Genomic DNA, 18007 nt, shown 5'->3' with positions numbered 1-18007 from the left:
TCACCTCAGCCTCCCAAAGGCGCGGGATTACAGACTGAGCCACCGAGCCCGGCTAAAAAAGACTTTTCACAAGACAGGTCCCTATGCTAATGTTGCTTGGTGTTTTTGAGGAGGCACAGGACATGGGTAAATGCAAGTCAAGGTAGCATATTCTACATCAAAGCAGTGCTGCAGGTAGTGAGTGCTGCTTAGGAACAAAGGATTTCTCTGGAGAAGGCTATTTTTCCAGGTAGGATGGCCTGGGAGGGGTCTTGAAAGAAGGCAGTTTTCATATGAGCACAAGGAGGATGTTCACAGCATGTACCACTCCAGGTCCAGACAGGGCTAGAGGTGTATGTGCAGTGGTGTATGGGGACAGGTGTGGCTGGAAGACAGGCTGGAAGGGGTAAGACATTTGTTGTTCATGATCACAGAATGAAACTGAGATCAAACAGGTAATAAAATATGCAATGGTGGGCTAGGAACTAAACTGGGAGGGGTGATCATAAAGGTTGTAGAAAATGCATATTATGTGAAAATTATGCATGAGTTTCAACAATTTTTTGCACCAAAGTAAACTCATACTAACCTGTTAGAACATGTCTGAATGAACAGGATCTAGCATAAGTTAGACATAAGGGTTAGACATAAGGGTTAGCATAAGGGTTAGACATAAGTTTGAAAGAACAATATCAATTCTGCTGAAATGGAAGCAAGAACAAACATCAAGTTCATGGTGAAGTTTGGGTGGAAAAAGGGTGAGATCACTGATGCTTCATGAAAAGTCCATGGAGACAATGCCCCAAATAAATCAGTAATTTGCAAATGAATAACTCACCTTAAGAAGGGATGAGACAATGTTGAAGATGAAGCCTGTAGCAGACCATCCACATCAATTTCTGAGAAAAACATTTATCTTGTTCATGCTATAATTGAAGAAGGCCAACAACTAAAAGCAGAAACAGCAGCCAATACCACAAACATCTCAACTGGTTTAGCTTACGCAATTCTGACTGAAAAATTAAAGTTGAGCAAACGTCCCACTCAATAGGTGCCAAAACCATTGCTCCTAGATCAGCTTCAAACAAGAGAAGAGCTTTCAGTGAACATTTTAAACAAGTGGGGTCAAGATCCTGAAGCGTTTCTTCAAAGGACTATAATGGGAGATGGAACATGGCTTTCTTACTACTATCCTGAAGACAAAGCACAACCACAGCAAAGGCCACCAAGGGGTGGATGTGGTTCAGTCACAGTCAGAGCAGACCTATCATGAGCAAAGATCATGGCAACAGTGTCTTGAGGTGCCCAGGGCATGTGGCTTCTGAACTTCCTGGAAAGCTAAAGAACAACATCGGCTTATTATGAGAGTGTTTTGAGAAAGTTAGCCAGAACTTTAGCAGAAAAATGCCCAGGAAAGCATTACTAGAGAGTCCTCCTCCACCATGACAAGACTCCTGCTCATTCCTCTTATCAAACAAGGGCAATTCTGTGGGGGTTTCTATGAAGCATCTTTAGTCAACCACCTTACAGTCCTGATTTGGCTGACTTTTGTTTCCTAATCTTAAAAACTCTGTAAAGGGCACCTATTTTTCTTCAGTTAATAATGTAAAAACAAAAACAGCCAGGCGTGGTGGCTCACACCTATAATCCCAGCACTTTGGGAGGCCAAGGTGAGAGGATTTCCTGAGCCCATGGGTTCAAGACCAGCCTGAGCAACTTGGTGAGACCTCATCTCTATAATAAATCAAAAAATTAGCCAGGCTTGGTGGCGCACGCCTGTAGTTCCAGTTACTTGGAAGGCTGAGGCTGAAGGATCACCTAAGCCCAGCAGGTTGAGGATGCAGTGACCATGAGTGTGCCACTGCACTCCAGACTGAATGACAGGATGAGAACTCCAACTAAAAAAAACATCCTGCATTGACATAAACTTCCAGGACCCTCTCAGTTCTTTAGGGATGAACTATTGGTTAGTATAGTTTGCTCACAAAAGGTCTTGAAACGTGATGGAATTTATTTTGAGAAATAAAGTTTTTATTTTTATCTTTAAGTCCCACTCTCCCACATTTACTTTCTGTCAGCTGAGCTGAACAGCCAACAGTCCTCACGTGAGCCATGAGGATCCTATGTTGCTCTCTGGATACCTCCTCCACTTCTGAATGTGCAGAGCACCCAGCCTGGAATGCTCCATCGTGATGCGCTGCCCTTGAGAACATGTCCCCACCCTCCAGGTGGACATACACTCTTCCAGACATTAACCTTCCTGCAATGCCCTGGATGATTTCTTCCTGACTGCAGTTACACAACTCTCCAACAACATGGCCACATCTCTGAGTGTAGAATCCAGTTGTGACCCATTCTTATGCATCTCACTGTCCCCAACACAAACTGCTCAAAAATAAAAATAAGAGTATAAAAAGTGACCAGAGGCCAGAGACAGAAGGCTGGGAAGATGGAAGTACAGACAGCAATGGCACATGACCACGGGCCACGGACGCTGCGGGGTGCTGAGTAGTTGGCATCTCTCCACTGTGGGGACTTGGGAGTAGGAAAAAGAGCTGGCTGTAGTTACATGTTAGAGGGATTTTCCATGAAGACACTCCTGTGACATGAACAACACGGTATCACTGCTATGGTCTGAATGTGTCTCCCCAAATTCCTGTGTTGGCAACTTAACCCCACAAATGCACGGACCTTTGGGAGTTTAGGTCATGAGGGTGCAGCCCTGATATATGGATTGTTGCCACTACAGAAAGGTTTGATGAGTAAGTTCCTCCCTTGCTACCCTTCTGCCTTCTGCCAACTGAAGACACAGTATTCTTTCGTTCTGGAGGACATGGCATTCAATTGGCCATCTTGGGAACAGAGAATAGTCCTGCCAGACACTGGCACCTTGGCCTTGGACTTCCCAGCCTCCATAACTCTGAGAAATAGATTTCCGTTCTTTATAAATCGCTGTCTCAGCTATTGCTATAGCAGCACAAAACAAATCAAAACAATCTTAACGGTTGGGCCCACATATTGCTGAAACTACAAGTTAATGCAAAAAAATCAGGTTTTTAAATAATACAGGCTTTAAAAGAAAGAATTATTGTTAGGCGTCAATGAGGCAGAGGCAAGAGCAAGCAGGTGGAGATATGCTAAACAAGGGGAGTTGATAAAAATACATTCTCTTCTAAACTAATTTTTGCTTCTGACCTGGTGCAATGGCTTAAGACTATAATCCCAGCACTTTGGGAGGCCAAGGCAGGAGGATTGCTTGAGTCCAAGAGTTTGACACCAGCCTTGACAACACAGTGAGACTTCATCTCTACGCCCAAAATAAAAAAATTAGTTGGGCGTGGTGGCTCGTACCTGTAGTCCCAGCTACTTGGGAGGCTGAGGCAGAAGGAGCATTTGAGCCCAGGAGTTCAATGCTACGGTGAGCTGTGATCATGCCACTGCACTCCAGCCTCATGACAGAGTGAGACCTCTACTTTAAAAAAAAAAGGATTTAGGGTGGATCACCCCTGAAATTCCAGTACTTTGAAAGGCCAAGGTGGGAAGATTACAGGAGTTAGGAGTTAGAGACCAGCCTAGGCAACCTAGTGAGAACTTGTCTGTAATAAAAAATAAATTAGCAGGGCATGGTGGCATGTGCCTGTAGTCCCAACTACTTGGAAGGCTGAGGTGAAGGATTGCCTGAGCCCAGAAGGTTGAGGCTGTGGTGAGTCGTGATTGTGCCACTGTATTCCAGTCTGGGCAACAGAGTGAGAAGCTGACTTAAATATAAATAAATAAATTTTGCTTTCATGTGGCAAACTACAGGATTTCAGCATCCCCCTTTAAAAATGTTGCCTCAGTTTGTTAGACGAATAGGCTTGTCTCCTAAGGCTGCTATTTTTTAAAGATCAAATTAAGAATTTAGCACAATCTCAAGGGTTTGTACAGAGAGTGAGGAGTAGTATCCTTAAGTAGAAGATAACATACAAATTTAAAATTAACTATCATATAAGAGAAGAAACAGAACCATCAATTACCAGCATGGTCCTCTATACTTTGTCAATTTCTAAAGCAGAGAAATGAATGAAGTTCTGTCACTGTTATCATTTTAGTAGTGCTGTGGGCATGACTCTAGTCTCAAAATGTTATTTTATTTTAGAGAAGCAAAGTACAATTTTACAATGTACCTTAAACATGCCTGGATTAGAGACCAAAGAAAACAAGTTCAAAAGCTCCACATTTGTAAAATTAGTGAAACTCTATATAAGGAACATGTGATAAGGTTACTAATTTTTGTATGTACATTTTGTGTTTGTCTCTATGTTACTCTAAAATTGTTTACACTAAAGCTTCCCTCAACTGGGTATAAAGGCTCACACTTATAATCCAAGCACTTTGGGAGGCAGAGGTGAGAGGATTGCCTAAACCCAGGGGTTTGAGACCAGCCTGGGCAACTTGGCGAGGCCTTGTTTCTACGGTAAATAAAAAAGAAAGTAGCCAGGTGTGGTAGCTCACACCCGTTGTTCCAGCTACTTGGAAAGCTGAGGTGGAAGGACTGGCTGAGCCTGGCAGGTGGAGGCTGCAGTGGCCACGAGCATGCCACTGCACTCCAGCCTGGGTGAAACAGTAAGACTTCGACTCAAAAATAAAATATAATAATAATAATAATAATAATAAAGCTTCCCTCAGCAACAAAAGATAGCACAAGAAATGAAAAGTTCCCATCAAAAAAAAAAAAAAAAAATTCCAAGGTGATCCAAGGCAGGCACTTGGCAACACCTTAAGAGTGTTTCTTCAAGTTCTATATGATTTTTTAAACAATTGATCATACAACTTGAAGCTGTTCTTGTATTTGTGGGAAAAACACCTACCCTGAACCAGCAGCTGCCATCAATATCCAAGCAAAAGAAATTACACCAAAACCAAAGTTACTTCACAGCAAGATTTATTAATACATCCAAAAGAAAGAAAGAAAAATCATTTTGTCACACTATATACAGATAATACATACAGTGTTTTATACACATATTACATCAGTTTTTACACAAGAAAAATATACATAAAAATGTAAACTTTTGTATACAAAAACCCTTAAACAAATTAAACAAGGACCGATAACAAAAGGAGACAAATCCATTATTAGTTCATCAAATTTTTAAAACAGTAATACAGTACATTCATTGAGATATATATGGAAAATGTGAGCCATCTCTTCTTGTTTAAAGGGAAATTACAAACCGAAAGCCATCCCCTCCTAGAACATGGCCCCCAGCACTACAGCACCCTTGCCTAGGTGCGCCTCCCATGGGAACAGGGGCTCTCAGCAACCCTCCACTCCACCCCCCACCTTGCTCCTATAGCCTGTGCAGAACCAAGTGGCTTCTGGCATTTGTGCATATAACTAAGCTTGCAGCCACTATTAACACAAAGACAGAGGAGAGATTCTCAGTCTGTAAGTTCCCTTTAAGCAGCATTTTTTTGGAAAATGTTTTTAATGCATGGCCTGTTGAACATACTCGTGTGCCAAGGTGAATGAGAACACTGAAAAGAAGGGTTCTGGGAACCGCTTGTCCTTGCTACCGTGCAGTTACTTCATTAGGAGAGATTTTAAGACTGCCCAAGCTGTCTGCCATTTACTGGTTTCCAATAAGCCACCTCCCCTTTGACTTCCCACTGCAACCTGGTCTCCATCCACATTCCAGGTCTCCAGCCGTTAGTACCACACAGCTGCCAAGAGGCTTTCTATTAAAGGCTGCTTCTAGGGACTCTGCTCAAGCATCCAACTTCTACCTCCATCTCCAGGAGTGCTCTTCGTTGTGTTCTGTAACACTCTCCAGTTTAGAATTGTTCACCTACCTTCCTGTCTCTGAAAGTTTTTCAGGTGTAATCTGCTGCCAACTCTTCACAAAATAAAATAAGATTTAACAGTCTTTCTTTAATGTTCTTGCATTCAGTGTGATAAATTGATATTACTGAAAAATACTTGAAACTGTAGGAAATAAGAATTTAATCAACGTCATGTGCGTGCATCTTGGAGTTCTTTCACGAAAAAAAAGTTTGGGAAGACCTTTAACTAAACAAATGCAAAATGTGCTTGAGACAGCTTCGTGAGAGAGCTGCCTTCTTTACAAGCTTAATTTTGAACAAGGTAGAATAACGGTTAGGTGTTGCACCTCCCTGCAGCATGACAGTAGTTAGCTTCCCCGGGGGAAAAGGAGGTCAATGATCATCATTATTAATGAAAGGAAGAGGCAAATTGGTGATTTAAGTTGGTTTAGGAGATGGTGGATGACACTCACTAGTGAAAATCTTAGGATCACTTCACTACTGAAATAAACAGGCTGGCTTGTGGCACGTCCATTCAGAGAGAGGAAAATGCGCCAAGCCCTTGAGTGACTCCAGCTCTTTCTCACCCTCATGGGACAAATGGTATTTTTTAAATGACCGTCTCCCTTTAAGTTAAAAAAAAAACCATGACAATAAAAGGAAAAGGAAGATAAATAAATAATGTATGGATGTCTTTACATGAGATTTTTAAATGTTCTTTAAATAACTTTTGATAATGTATTTTAAATCATTACATACAACTGCCACTGCAGTGGCAATATTCCAGTAGGGGCAGCATTTTGCTAAATGTAAAAGATTGCCATTTAGAACTCATACATATACACGTGTATGTACAGCGTATCAACACTATTTATATACATATATCTAGAGGGCAACGTTCATTGCCTCTGAGTATCTACGTACCGACTCCCACAGTCTATACTAGACACACTGTGTGAGTCGATACCAGAGTGGACGTGCACATGCTCCGACATGGAGATATACACTTCTGTCTGTGTGTGCATAAGGGCTTTAAAGGCACAATATAGAGGGATGCAAGTTTTCTAGAGAGCTGCAGCAAAGTTAAAACAATGTCACAAACTGTGAGAAATGTCAAAAGGAAATACAGCAGAATTCACTACACAAGAATTCATCAAAGCAGTTTCATCATGAGTAAAATGAGTTAGCCACAGAATTCAAGAGGCTTACATGTGACTTTGTATGCTTTCCATTCAAATGTAAATGGTAAATTTGTGATTAAACCACAAAGCAAACCAAAATGTTTAAATGACAAATTAATAATATTAAGTGCAGAAATAAACCTAACACTACTATCACAAAATCATAGTTATATTCTTTTTTAAGTAAAATATCCCCAAATTACCAAGGTGAAATTTTCAAATGAGCTTACTTTGAGTGTTGGTTTTTTTGTTTTTGAGATAAAGGTGAATGCCCAATTCTTAAAATTACTATAGAAAATATTACCAGACTTGAATGTTCTGGAAAAATGTCAGCAATATAGATCTTTAAAAGAAACAACAGAGAAGCTAATGAAATATGCTTAAGCCAAATTCCTCTGGGTAGAAAGGACATAATCATCTTAAGTGATGAGAGTGACAGGTAGAAGGTAGTGAAGATGAAGACCAGTGGAACTGGCAAGTGAGAACAGTTTAGACAGGTATTCACTTATAACCCACAAACAGACTATAATCCATGGACTGCAATTTTAGGATGCTCTGATGACATACTCCGGACCACCACCTGCTCTGGTTTACAGAACAATCCAGAATTTTCCATAGACATTAATCCTGCTTAACAAAGGCTGTTTACCTATTACACACACACACACATTTTTAAGTGAAATATATGTATATAGCTTTATCTATACACACACATATACATACGTGTATATATAGATTTATACAAATGTATAAATAAACATAATACTTTTCAACCTTTCCATTGACAAGGCAAGCTCACATTCAGCAAAGTGCCACCACATCCCATAGACACATCTCTGTACAGATATACACAAAGGGTCTTCCATCAGGGAATTTATTCTAGCAAATCCTGTCAACCAGCCACTGAAGGGAGAAATGGCACCAATACAAACTCCCTTCCTTCGTTTGCATGCATATGTACAAGAAATATGCAGGTTTTATTTAAATCCCAAAGTAAGAGTGAACAAAGCTGGGAGATGCTGCAAATCATAACTGTGAATAAGAACCACACGGGAAGCATTCCCAGGGCTTCACCATGTCTAAGATGAAGTGAATGAGGCTTCAAAGACAACTGTAAATTCAGGCATGTCATCAGAAGTTGCTCTGACCTATTTCAAAGTACATGATTTTTTATATTAAAAATAAATGTAATTGGAACATTTAGTAACAAGTCTAATTTTGATGATTTTAGACCACCAGATACTCCAGTAATGCATGTATAACAACTTGACAACTTAAAATATAGGAATGCATTTTTCTAAAACATTCCATATGAATCAGGTAAAAGTCAAAGGTAGCATAATTTTTCCTATAGCCAAAATATGGGAGTAGGGGCACTCTAACTTCATAAATAATAGTGCAACTGAGTACATCTTTTTGAAAAATTTTGGGAACAACTGAAGTCACCCCAGCTTTAAAATATGCATGGTGAAATGATCCCACCAACTCCTTAAACAAAGTAGCCTCTTTAAAAAATTATTTATAAAGGCCTATAATTTTTCTTAACTTCACCAAGAAAAGATGATCAACAATATTTTCTTACTCAGAATATGAAGAAACTTGTTACTACAGGAAAAAGGTTCAACAGATCTCTGGTCCCATCACCACAACAGATAAACACAGCTCATGTCTGGGTCTGTCTCTCTCCCTCTCATAGTTTTATGCTCAAAAGTGGGAGGCTGGTCTTAGAACCTGCTGTTTCTCATGTCACGTTACAAACATAGCATAATATAAGTTAATCCAAAGGTTAAAATAAAATGCACATGAAATCAGAGCTAGCCTTTTAACATAAAAAAACATAAGGAAGAATTTGGTGTATTTATACAACAGAGACAATGAGAAAGTAACTTCAAAACCCTCAACTAAATAAATCATATTTTTACAATACATTCGGTTACCTTTCTCTATTTTTACATAAGCACACATTCATATCTCACACACGTGCCCCCAATGTATATTTTTGCATGAGTGTAAAAATACAGACATATACATGCACACAAGTAATTTAATTCTATTTTTAAGTCACAGTGGGAATTCCTTAGTGAGGAGGGGTAAAAAGTTCCTGAATAAAGACACTGAGAACATCTAGATTTATTATTTTCTCTATTTTACTTCCCCACTTACAGAATAAACTGTAAATTAAAGAATAAATCCATAGGAAATAAAAGAGGTCTTAAAAACTTAGTTTACAAATTTCAGCTACAGTAGTTGGAGTTTTACTTGAGCTATGTATTTCTATTTACCCTGTAACTAAGCTTCTAGCCATCTTAAGTGTAAACCACATGTCATTTACTAAAGAACAGGATTCTTGACGGTTCTATGAGCAGTGATAAATGGTCTGAAGGTGCCCAGGAGACCCTTGTACTTGACATATCTGCATGGTAGCAGAGGACAGCTATACACCTCGACACGGCAGAGATCCAGTGTAAGAAGGTGCTTCACTAGTTTGTTTTGTCAAAAAAAAAGCTCATATATAATTATTTAGCTATTAAACACATAGGCAACATAATTCATTACACTCAATACAGCTTTAGTATAAAACTTATAATTTATGAGGTGATGTTAATAGCATAAATTAATATACCTTTTCTCTTAAAATCTACAATAAGTATTCTGAAAGCTCATTGGGGAAGGAGTTTTTAAATAAAAGTTTTAAAGCTGTGATGATGGAAAAAGGTTTTGTGTGTGACACTGGGCTGAGCGCAAGGAGGAGGAAGGGTCCTAGCGAGACACGAGCTACGAACAGACGTTCTTTCTTGCGCTCTCGATGGCGAGTCACTTCTAGTTTCTTTGAAAATGATTTTCTTGTTTTAAAAACTGCCCTAATTTCCACAAGGAATCCCTGAGACATACTCAATACTATACAGTGGAAAGAATAACCACTGTGGAGGAAGCAGACCCGGCCCTCCCACGCAGATATGCAGGCAGCAGGGCTGGGATCCTGGCACAGCACTAGCCCGCTGGGTCAGCCACACCTCCTGGAGCTGGTGGTGCCACCAGGCAAGCAGTCTACTCCCCAAGCAGAGTGACGGTGGCATCCAGCTGTGTGGTGCCCCTTGTACTGCATGGCGAATGTTTTCCCAAGGGGAACTGTGGGTACATACAGAGCTTACTTCAGTGGTCCCCAGATTAAAAACAAACAAAAGCAAGCGAAAGATGAGGATGCTACCGCTCTCCAGCCCTGTGGAGCCCACAAGAGTGACAGAGACTATGCTCTCACAAGACTTGATCAGACTAAACTGAAACTGTGTTCACACTAGGCCAACATTCCCAGTGCTTGAGAACACAGGGTAAGAAGTCACACTCAACATGCTCACTCTCTGGAGCGCCACGTTTCCTTTCTTAGCTCTACACTGACGCAGAGAGAGCAAAGCTAACAAAAACAAGAGCTGGCGTGAAAAAAGGATTCCTGCCATTTAGCAGTAAGGCTCCCTCAGTCTGACCCAAAACTGCAGCATTAATGACACTGTTATCAGAACAGACATGACCACTCACTTATGTTTTATGTTTTCCTTCCTACTTCACTGGCCAGGGGATATGCTTAAAATACCCAGCTATGTTATTCACTGGGGTCTTAACAGAAATTATTAGAAAGAATGTAAAGATGAGGCCTCACTTAGGCTGGCCTTGAACTCCTGGACTCAAGTAATCCTCCTGCCTCAGCCTCCTAAAGTGCTGGGATTACAGGCGTAAGCCACTGTACCTGGCCTAAAAATGTTATGTTCACCTACTAAACATGATGCTGGTTCACTCTAGAATATGGGAAAGCTTATAAAGATCAAGATGTTAAGAAATCATTAAATTGTCTTACTTTTCTATAGAATGCCAGTGAAGATTCAGTTATTTTTAATTGAATGGGAGAAACTGAGTGGAAGAAAAAAATCTCTGTTCTTTCATATATATAACCCCTGACTCAAGAAATTAATTTTTTGTCAGAAAAAGAATCCTTGGAGCAATGTAGATACTGATGGGAAAGAGGACACAAATGAAGGTTATGTAGTATGACTACATTTTCTTTCAAGGAATCCTCTAAATTGCCTCATTAGACTGGGGAGTTCTGTTGTCCATTTAAAAGACCATTATATTAGACTATTATATACATGCCAGATTAAGAACACAAGTTAAAAAAGAAGGCTAAAAAGAAAGAAGATGAAGAAACTTGAAAACTAGATACCCAAAAATAATTTTTAATAATTTCAAACTTCTTAAATAATTAGTTTAGTGTTAATATCCTCATCTTTTTGCAATACTAACCACCCTTCTAACTAATAACCTTTTCAACTAACCCAGAGGACAGGGCCCTGCCTCCCACGAGCACTGCACAAGGTCTACCAGTTGCATGCCAGCCTGGCGTGGAGGTGGGAGAGCATGGGAAACTGCCAGGGGCTGAAGCAGGCACTGCCCAGACATGCAGGCTGCACCCCAATTCCTAACACAGAAGGGCACAGGTCGATGAAAATGTAGGTTCTCTCATCTATGTAAAAGAGGAATGCACAGGTAGGGCACCTGCGGGTGCCACCAGTACAGGGTCCTTCCTGACGTGATCACAGACAACCTTGGTGGGGAAAGATTCTTAGCTTTCAGGTGAGAGATTGAGCTTACTTAGGAAATAATTCTTATAAGTCATTATTTGGCAAAGAGAGAGTATTAGCTTTCTTTAGCCTTAAGCCACTCGAGACAGTAACACCAATTTTAAGGAAGATTGTAAAAACCCCACTTTCCAACTGTTCTTCACACTGACAACTTCCTTCTCACTGAACTATAACTTTCTCATAGAGGGACCCAAGATGCTCCACACAGCCTGCAACACGAAACTGCCCAGAAAGTCACGTGGAAAGCAGCTGAAGCACACACGTAGGTTACTAGCTAAAGTAACCCTTTGCTGTATAAGTCATGTGACAACCAGTAGGACGTGTTTCCATTGCATAGTCTGTCACTTGGTGGGTTAAGTACAATTGCTACTTCCTACAGGGAACTGTTTACTAGCTACATAACCTACCCAGATGTGCAAATTGCTAAGCCGTTTTTACAGAGAAAAAACAATGCCTTAAGTACTTTAATTAAAATCACATTACTAATTATGCATGAGAGTAAGGAGAGAAAGCCCGTCTTTTCTTGAGATGCTACAGACCCCAGCTAGCGAGTATCACACAGGAGAGGGGAACCTGGATTCTCAGAACGCAGAATGTCCCATCATCGGAAGCAACTTCAAGGTTAAATCACAGTCACACAATCTAACTGGCCTTTATAGATGGTCCCAAAGAACTGCAGAAACAGAGTGCACCTTCTTTGCCACTATTTCTCATGTGTTTAACACAAGAATAAAAGCTAGTCTTCACCTAATTAGGACCTTATATAAGGTTTGTTTTTGATTCTAGTATTGCCTTATGTTAGCATAAGTGCTACTATAAAAGACGCTAATTTTCATATTTCTGGAGTAAAAGACACTTCGTTCCTTTCTTTACATATTAATAGTAAACCTACTACTAATAGACTAGAATGACTCCATTAACAAGAAAAAACATGGACATCTCTGAGTTTACAGGTGTTCTCTCTTCGAAAGGGACTCACAAGACATAGCAAGAGCCAAGTAAATCCAGCCGGGATATCTGTTTTGGAATAGATGAAATGAGGGAAAACGTTTGCTTCTGTTCATTCTTTAACCCTACACTCGTGCTCCCTAAGGGTGCTCTTTCCTCAGCTATTATCAGGGGCATCTAAACGAAATGTATTTACTCAAGGTTTTTGGTGTGAAGCTGTAACTGGCAACATTCCTGATCATTTCCTGCCTCCTTACTCGAAAGCAGAGAAGGGCTTTTAAATGCACATAAAACAGAAAATTGCAAACAATAAAATGTGCAATTACTGCAAACTCAGTTTTGATAACTGAAGAATTTTAAGCAGCGAACACGAGGGACAAATGGCCAGAAAGAGTTCAAATTAACTGACTACCCACGGCTTTCCCTTCGTTGTGGAAGAAGGGCTGGCACAGAGGTCAGTGACAACGCTCATCAGCACACGACGGACACTGCGCCGGATTGCTGGGATGGATCATGACCTAGCGATGCTTAGGGTGGGCTATAAAGATAGTTTAGCAAACTAAATGACACTTTTGAGCAGAGATAACTACTCATAATCACTTCATTACAGTACATTAAATAAAAAAGCTGACTAACATAGGTTCACAGGTGAGAAATAGACAAATTATTTGTTCTCACCATTCAGAATAGAAATTTATGGTGATACTAAATATAATTTTGCTTTGTGACATAAGTTAAAATTTAGAAATTTCTCAATCTGCAAAAAAGGCAAAGCTATTAAAAATAAATCCTCCAATCAATTATCATGATTAAAAAAACTAAATATATTACAAACATATTTTTGGCCCACAAAAAGAAACGTCAATAAATACAAAATAGGGCATATAGTGATTTCATATAGTCATGATCTCCCTCGAGGCCCCAGGCACGTGGTGTCTGCATGATGCCTGCTGATCACAACATTCCTCAAAAAGCAGAGAAAGCAGCACTTTCCAAAGAAGGGACTGGTTGGAACTAGCATGGCGTAAAGAAATTACACATAGGAAGTAGGAAAATACATCCAAATCTTTACCTATTAGAAAGAAATTAAGAACAAATATTCCCTGACAAATGAATTACTGAACCATATCATTAATAGATATGCTCCTTCTACTTAACTTTTAAAATATATATATGTAAATTAGACAAGACTCAGGTATAAATAGCCAATGGTATCTCTCAAGGGACAGTGAAACTTCCCAGCAAAAGCAGAGTAGAGATGCCTTAAAATCTAGCTCCACCCTTCTCTGGGGAAAAGAAGGCAGGCAAGAAGAAATCTCACATATTCATTTCATAGTCACCAATTTACTAAACTACCAAATATGATTTTTAACCCTAAAATTAAAAAAACTCCTCAAAACTATTTCCAAATTTACTTAAACCTAAGTTCTTAAATTATTTTAAAAGTACCAAAGGGCAGATAAAATTTATGTCTAATTTCCATATTCTGCTTTGAAATAAACTTTAAAATGCGTATCCTTCGGATTGACACATCACTTCACGACTGGCACACTGATTCTACAAGTGTCTTCACCATGTTACAAACTTACCAAAGAATCACTACTGTAAACGTGAAAACTCAAAAGTAACAGACGGATCAAGACCTTCACAGATCCCATCTTTTCAAGCCTACCTGACCTATCCTGCTCTTTCACACCAACATACTCTCTTTAATTACATCGTGTGAATGTATTCCGTGAGAAGGTTTGAAGGCCAGTGGCCACCAGGCCCAGCACTGCAGCAACCCTGCGGCCACTCCTGGCAAGACTTCCATGACAGCCCACGTCACCAATGAGGGCTACGCTGTTTGTGTTCTGTTTCTTCCCAGGTTAACTTTTAACAGAAAAAAAGTTGTGCTGTTCACACAACCAGACCACCCTCCCTACTCAGGAAACATTAGTTAAGTCAGTGGAAAAGAATGGCCAACCTTCTTAGGGCTGTGAGATGCAGGAAAGAAGAAAAGTAAGATCTTGCACTCGTTATGGGGGGAAAAAAACCAAACGGATGGGCAGCTACTCCCTGCACTGCACTGCACGTGTGGGCAGGTCACGAGACTGCTTTTTTTTTTTAGTTAAACATGATCACAATTAAAGATGAAATCCCGGCTCCCTGTGGTGCTCAGCAGCTGGTGCTAAGTCAGAGCCGTGACCTGCCACACCACGTGCTGTCACTTACACTGGAACTCGATTAATAGGATCATTCTCTCTAGAACCACCCGTGTCAAAACCTGGCAACAAAATGGAAAGCACTGGTCTGAATACTAGAAAGAGTAAAGGGCACTGGTAATCTGAGGTATCTTCCACTTCCAGGACTTGCTGCTAAAAATCAACCCATCCAGTCTCTGTGCTGAACCACGAAGGAAACCACGGGCCTAGTGGACCTGCCAGGAGGGAAGGAGCACCAGTGCTAAGAGCACACGTGAACACGAGGCAGGTCCACCGCGGGGCACCTGCGGGCTGGGAAGGAGAGTCCCTTGCCCCACCTGGTATTTTTAAAATCTTCTTTAGGAAAAGGGGAGGGGGCGCTAAAGAAACAAAGATAGAAAACACAGGTCCCCACTGCCGGCAGACACACAGACACCCTCAGTTGGGGGAGGGGAAGGGGGAGGATGCATTATTGGTACTTGTAGCTGTGGCACCTGTCACCGTGAAGCCTGTGGGGGGCGCGATGGAACTGTGGCTGGGTTGCAGGTCCTTGGGAATGCCACTGTGGGAAGTCAGCTGGTGGCCAAAGGCTGCACTGAACTGCGGGAGCTGCTGCTTGGGGGAGGCGGAGGCCAGGAGCTCGGCAGAAGGCCCCAGGCCGCTGAAGCTGGTCTGCGGCAGCCCCGGGAGCACACCGGCACTGCTGGGGGTCGCGGTGGCGAAGGCAGGCTGTGTGGTCTCTGAGTTCGACGTGGTGGGTGGTGTGGACAGGGACGTGGAAAGAAGGTGCCCATCGGCGCCGAGCAGGTTGCTGAACGGCGAGGGCTCTCCGAGGCCGACGGGGAGGGTGGCCCAGTGAGTCCTGGGGTTGACCACACCGCCCAGCGGCACCTCAAGTTGGCTCGGGAGCAGGTGCTGCGCCATGAGGGGCATCTCTGCCGAGAAGGTAGCTGCCATAGCATCGCCGGAGAAGGACGCCGCGTGGGGAGAGGTGATGTGGTCGCTGTAGGGAGACGGCACGTGCTCACTGTCGTAATGGCTTCCATGGGGCGAGGAGTGCGAGTGGTCGCTGCTATATTGCTGTCGGGAGGTGATGAGGTCGTCTGCCTTGCTCAGCAGCTGGGCAGGGTGTGGCCTCTGGGAGGCATGGCTGCCGTCAGGAAGTCCATGGAACTGTCCTGGGAAGGCTCTCTCCCCAAGGGCACTCTGGCTCATCAGAGCGGCAGGAGTAAGGCCGACGTTGGCTGGGGCGGAGAATGGCCCCTGGATCTGCCCTGCCAGTGGGGTGGGTGGGTTGGACAAGGTAGCAGAGTGGAGCAGGTTCTCGTCCAGCTCCAAGCTAGGGAAGCCATCGTGTACCACACGCCCATTCAGCAGCTCCCCCAGGTCCGTGCTCACCTCTCGGCCCAAGGCCTGCACCCCGGAAGCCCCAGTACCTGTGGGGAATGCCCCGATCCCTCTATCTGACAACTCCTGGACAGACACTCCATCTGCTGGGGCGAGGACCCCCATGGTACTCAGGCACTCGAGGGACGTCACAGCCTGCAGGGCCCGCTCCAGCTCCTCAGCCTCTTCGGTCGTGGGGAGGAGGTCTCCATTCTTCCCTAAGGCAACGAGAGCACAAGAGTCAGCCGAGCTTCCACTGCTCTACATCACAGAAAGATACGTATGAGATATTTCTTTTTTATTTATTGATTTAGAGACAGGGTCTGGCTTGCCCTCCAGACTGAAGTGCAGCGGTGTGATCACAGCTCACCACAGCCTCAACCTTCTGGGCTCAGGTGATCCTGCTGTGTTGGCCTCCTGAGGAGCTGGGACCATGGGCACACACCATGCCTGGCTACATCTGAATTATTTTAAACAATATTCTGTGGAAACAGAGTCTCTCAACAGAGAAGTTTCCAAGATGTGAACTGGAAGGACAACATGAAACCACCATCTGCAGAACATATCTGAGAGGGCAGTTCTCCTGGAACGCGCATCACCATCTTCATTTACTTACAACATCCTCAAAACCATCTTATCAGTGCTGAATTCTTAGGAACCCTAAGGATGACCATCTAAAGCTCACAATGACTCCTCAATTACACAGGTGTTTACTGAAAATTATGAGCGCTGTGAACATGGGAACATGTTCTGTCAATTCAGATCTGAGATTCAGGTTGTGTAGCAGAGGTCACGGCTGAAGCGGGCAAGGGCAGGAGCCAGCACCCTCAGCACCATGTGCTCTGCCACTGTCATGAATGCCTTGCTAGTTAAACTGTCATAAAATGGAAGCCCATGGACCTACTTTGATTTCCTTTCTAATATTTAAAAAGTCTATTGTTAGGAATGTGATTAATCACCATGAGACTATCCCATTTTTAGTGGTGAAATAAACACTACGAACATAAAAGGCTCATCCTGAAAGAAGTGGGTCGATGATACACACAGACTCCATTTTGGAAAAGCCACATCAACTCAAGGACAGGGTATGGTATGAAAATTAGGCCACGTTCTCAAAGGCTTCAAGACTTTTGGTGAAAGTACCTTTGCTCAAAACTAAAGGAAAAGAATTGATGTAAAAGGACCAGAGTTGTCAGAGCTGTCAACACAGCACCCTGGAAGGCAGGGCCCAGGCCTTATGTAGTGACAGACCCAGCCAGGAGGAGGCTCCAGCACACCCAGAATGCTATGCTATGTCCTGCCTGGAAACTCACCTGAAGATAGCTCCCCTGAGCCAAAGCATGGACCCACCTTCAAAGAAATCGAAATCTTGTAGATCATCGGGCAGCCGCGGCAGGACATCTGCAAAGTCCTCCTGGTTGAGCTCCAGGTCGTGGGGGATGTCAGAGATCTCTGTGGCAATGTCCTCTGGAAGCTCTTCAGCACTCAGCTCCGGTGTAGATGGGCTCCTGGAGGAGAGGACTCCATAACCCACCCATACCAGCATACCACAGTGGGAAGGAGTTCACACCCAACATGCTTGGGGAGTCCTGACAGGTATATCCTTCCCCCTCGGGCACAGACACAGCCCCCTCAGGCACAACCCCCGCTGCAGCTACATGCCCTGCAGCTGCACTATGCATGGGTCAGCAACCGTCACTGGTCAGTATATGCAATGCAAATTAGCAGAACGAATCACAATTTGGTGTATCGAGTATGTCAATACTTTTTAGAATCTCAAATCGATCCCGCACCTTTCGGAGGCTGAGGTGAGGGGATTGCCTGAGCCCGCGGGTTCGCGACCCACCTGGGCAGCGAGACCTCATCTCTACAATAAAATAAAAAAATCAGACGG

The 18007-nt window shown here is 42.7% G+C and overlaps 1 protein-coding gene across 1 annotated transcript in view; it reads right to left on the bottom strand.

Annotated features, from left to right (window-relative positions):
- Positions 1 to 15165: 15165 nt before the first annotated feature.
- The window catches only part of INO80D (INO80 complex subunit D), a 46646-nt gene continuing 43804 nt past the window's right edge, over positions 15166 to 18007 (bottom strand). The window contains exons 9-10 of the mRNA XM_008060616.1: positions 17464 to 17621; positions 15166 to 16331 (exon numbers count right to left, since the gene is read on the bottom strand). Of these exons, the coding sequence (XP_008058807.1) occupies positions 15166 to 16331; positions 17464 to 17621 (1324 nt within the window). The remainder of the gene's footprint in view (positions 16332 to 17463; positions 17622 to 18007) is intronic.

Source organism: Carlito syrichta, unplaced genomic scaffold (assembly GCF_000164805.1).
Source record: "Carlito syrichta isolate Samal-C Ts95f unplaced genomic scaffold, Tarsius_syrichta-2.0.1 Scaffold304675, whole genome shotgun sequence".
Lineage (NCBI taxonomy): Eukaryota > Metazoa > Chordata > Mammalia > Primates > Tarsiidae > Carlito > Carlito syrichta.
The sequence above is the reverse complement of the archived record's forward strand: the minus strand, read 5'-3'. Positions and strand labels throughout refer to the sequence as shown.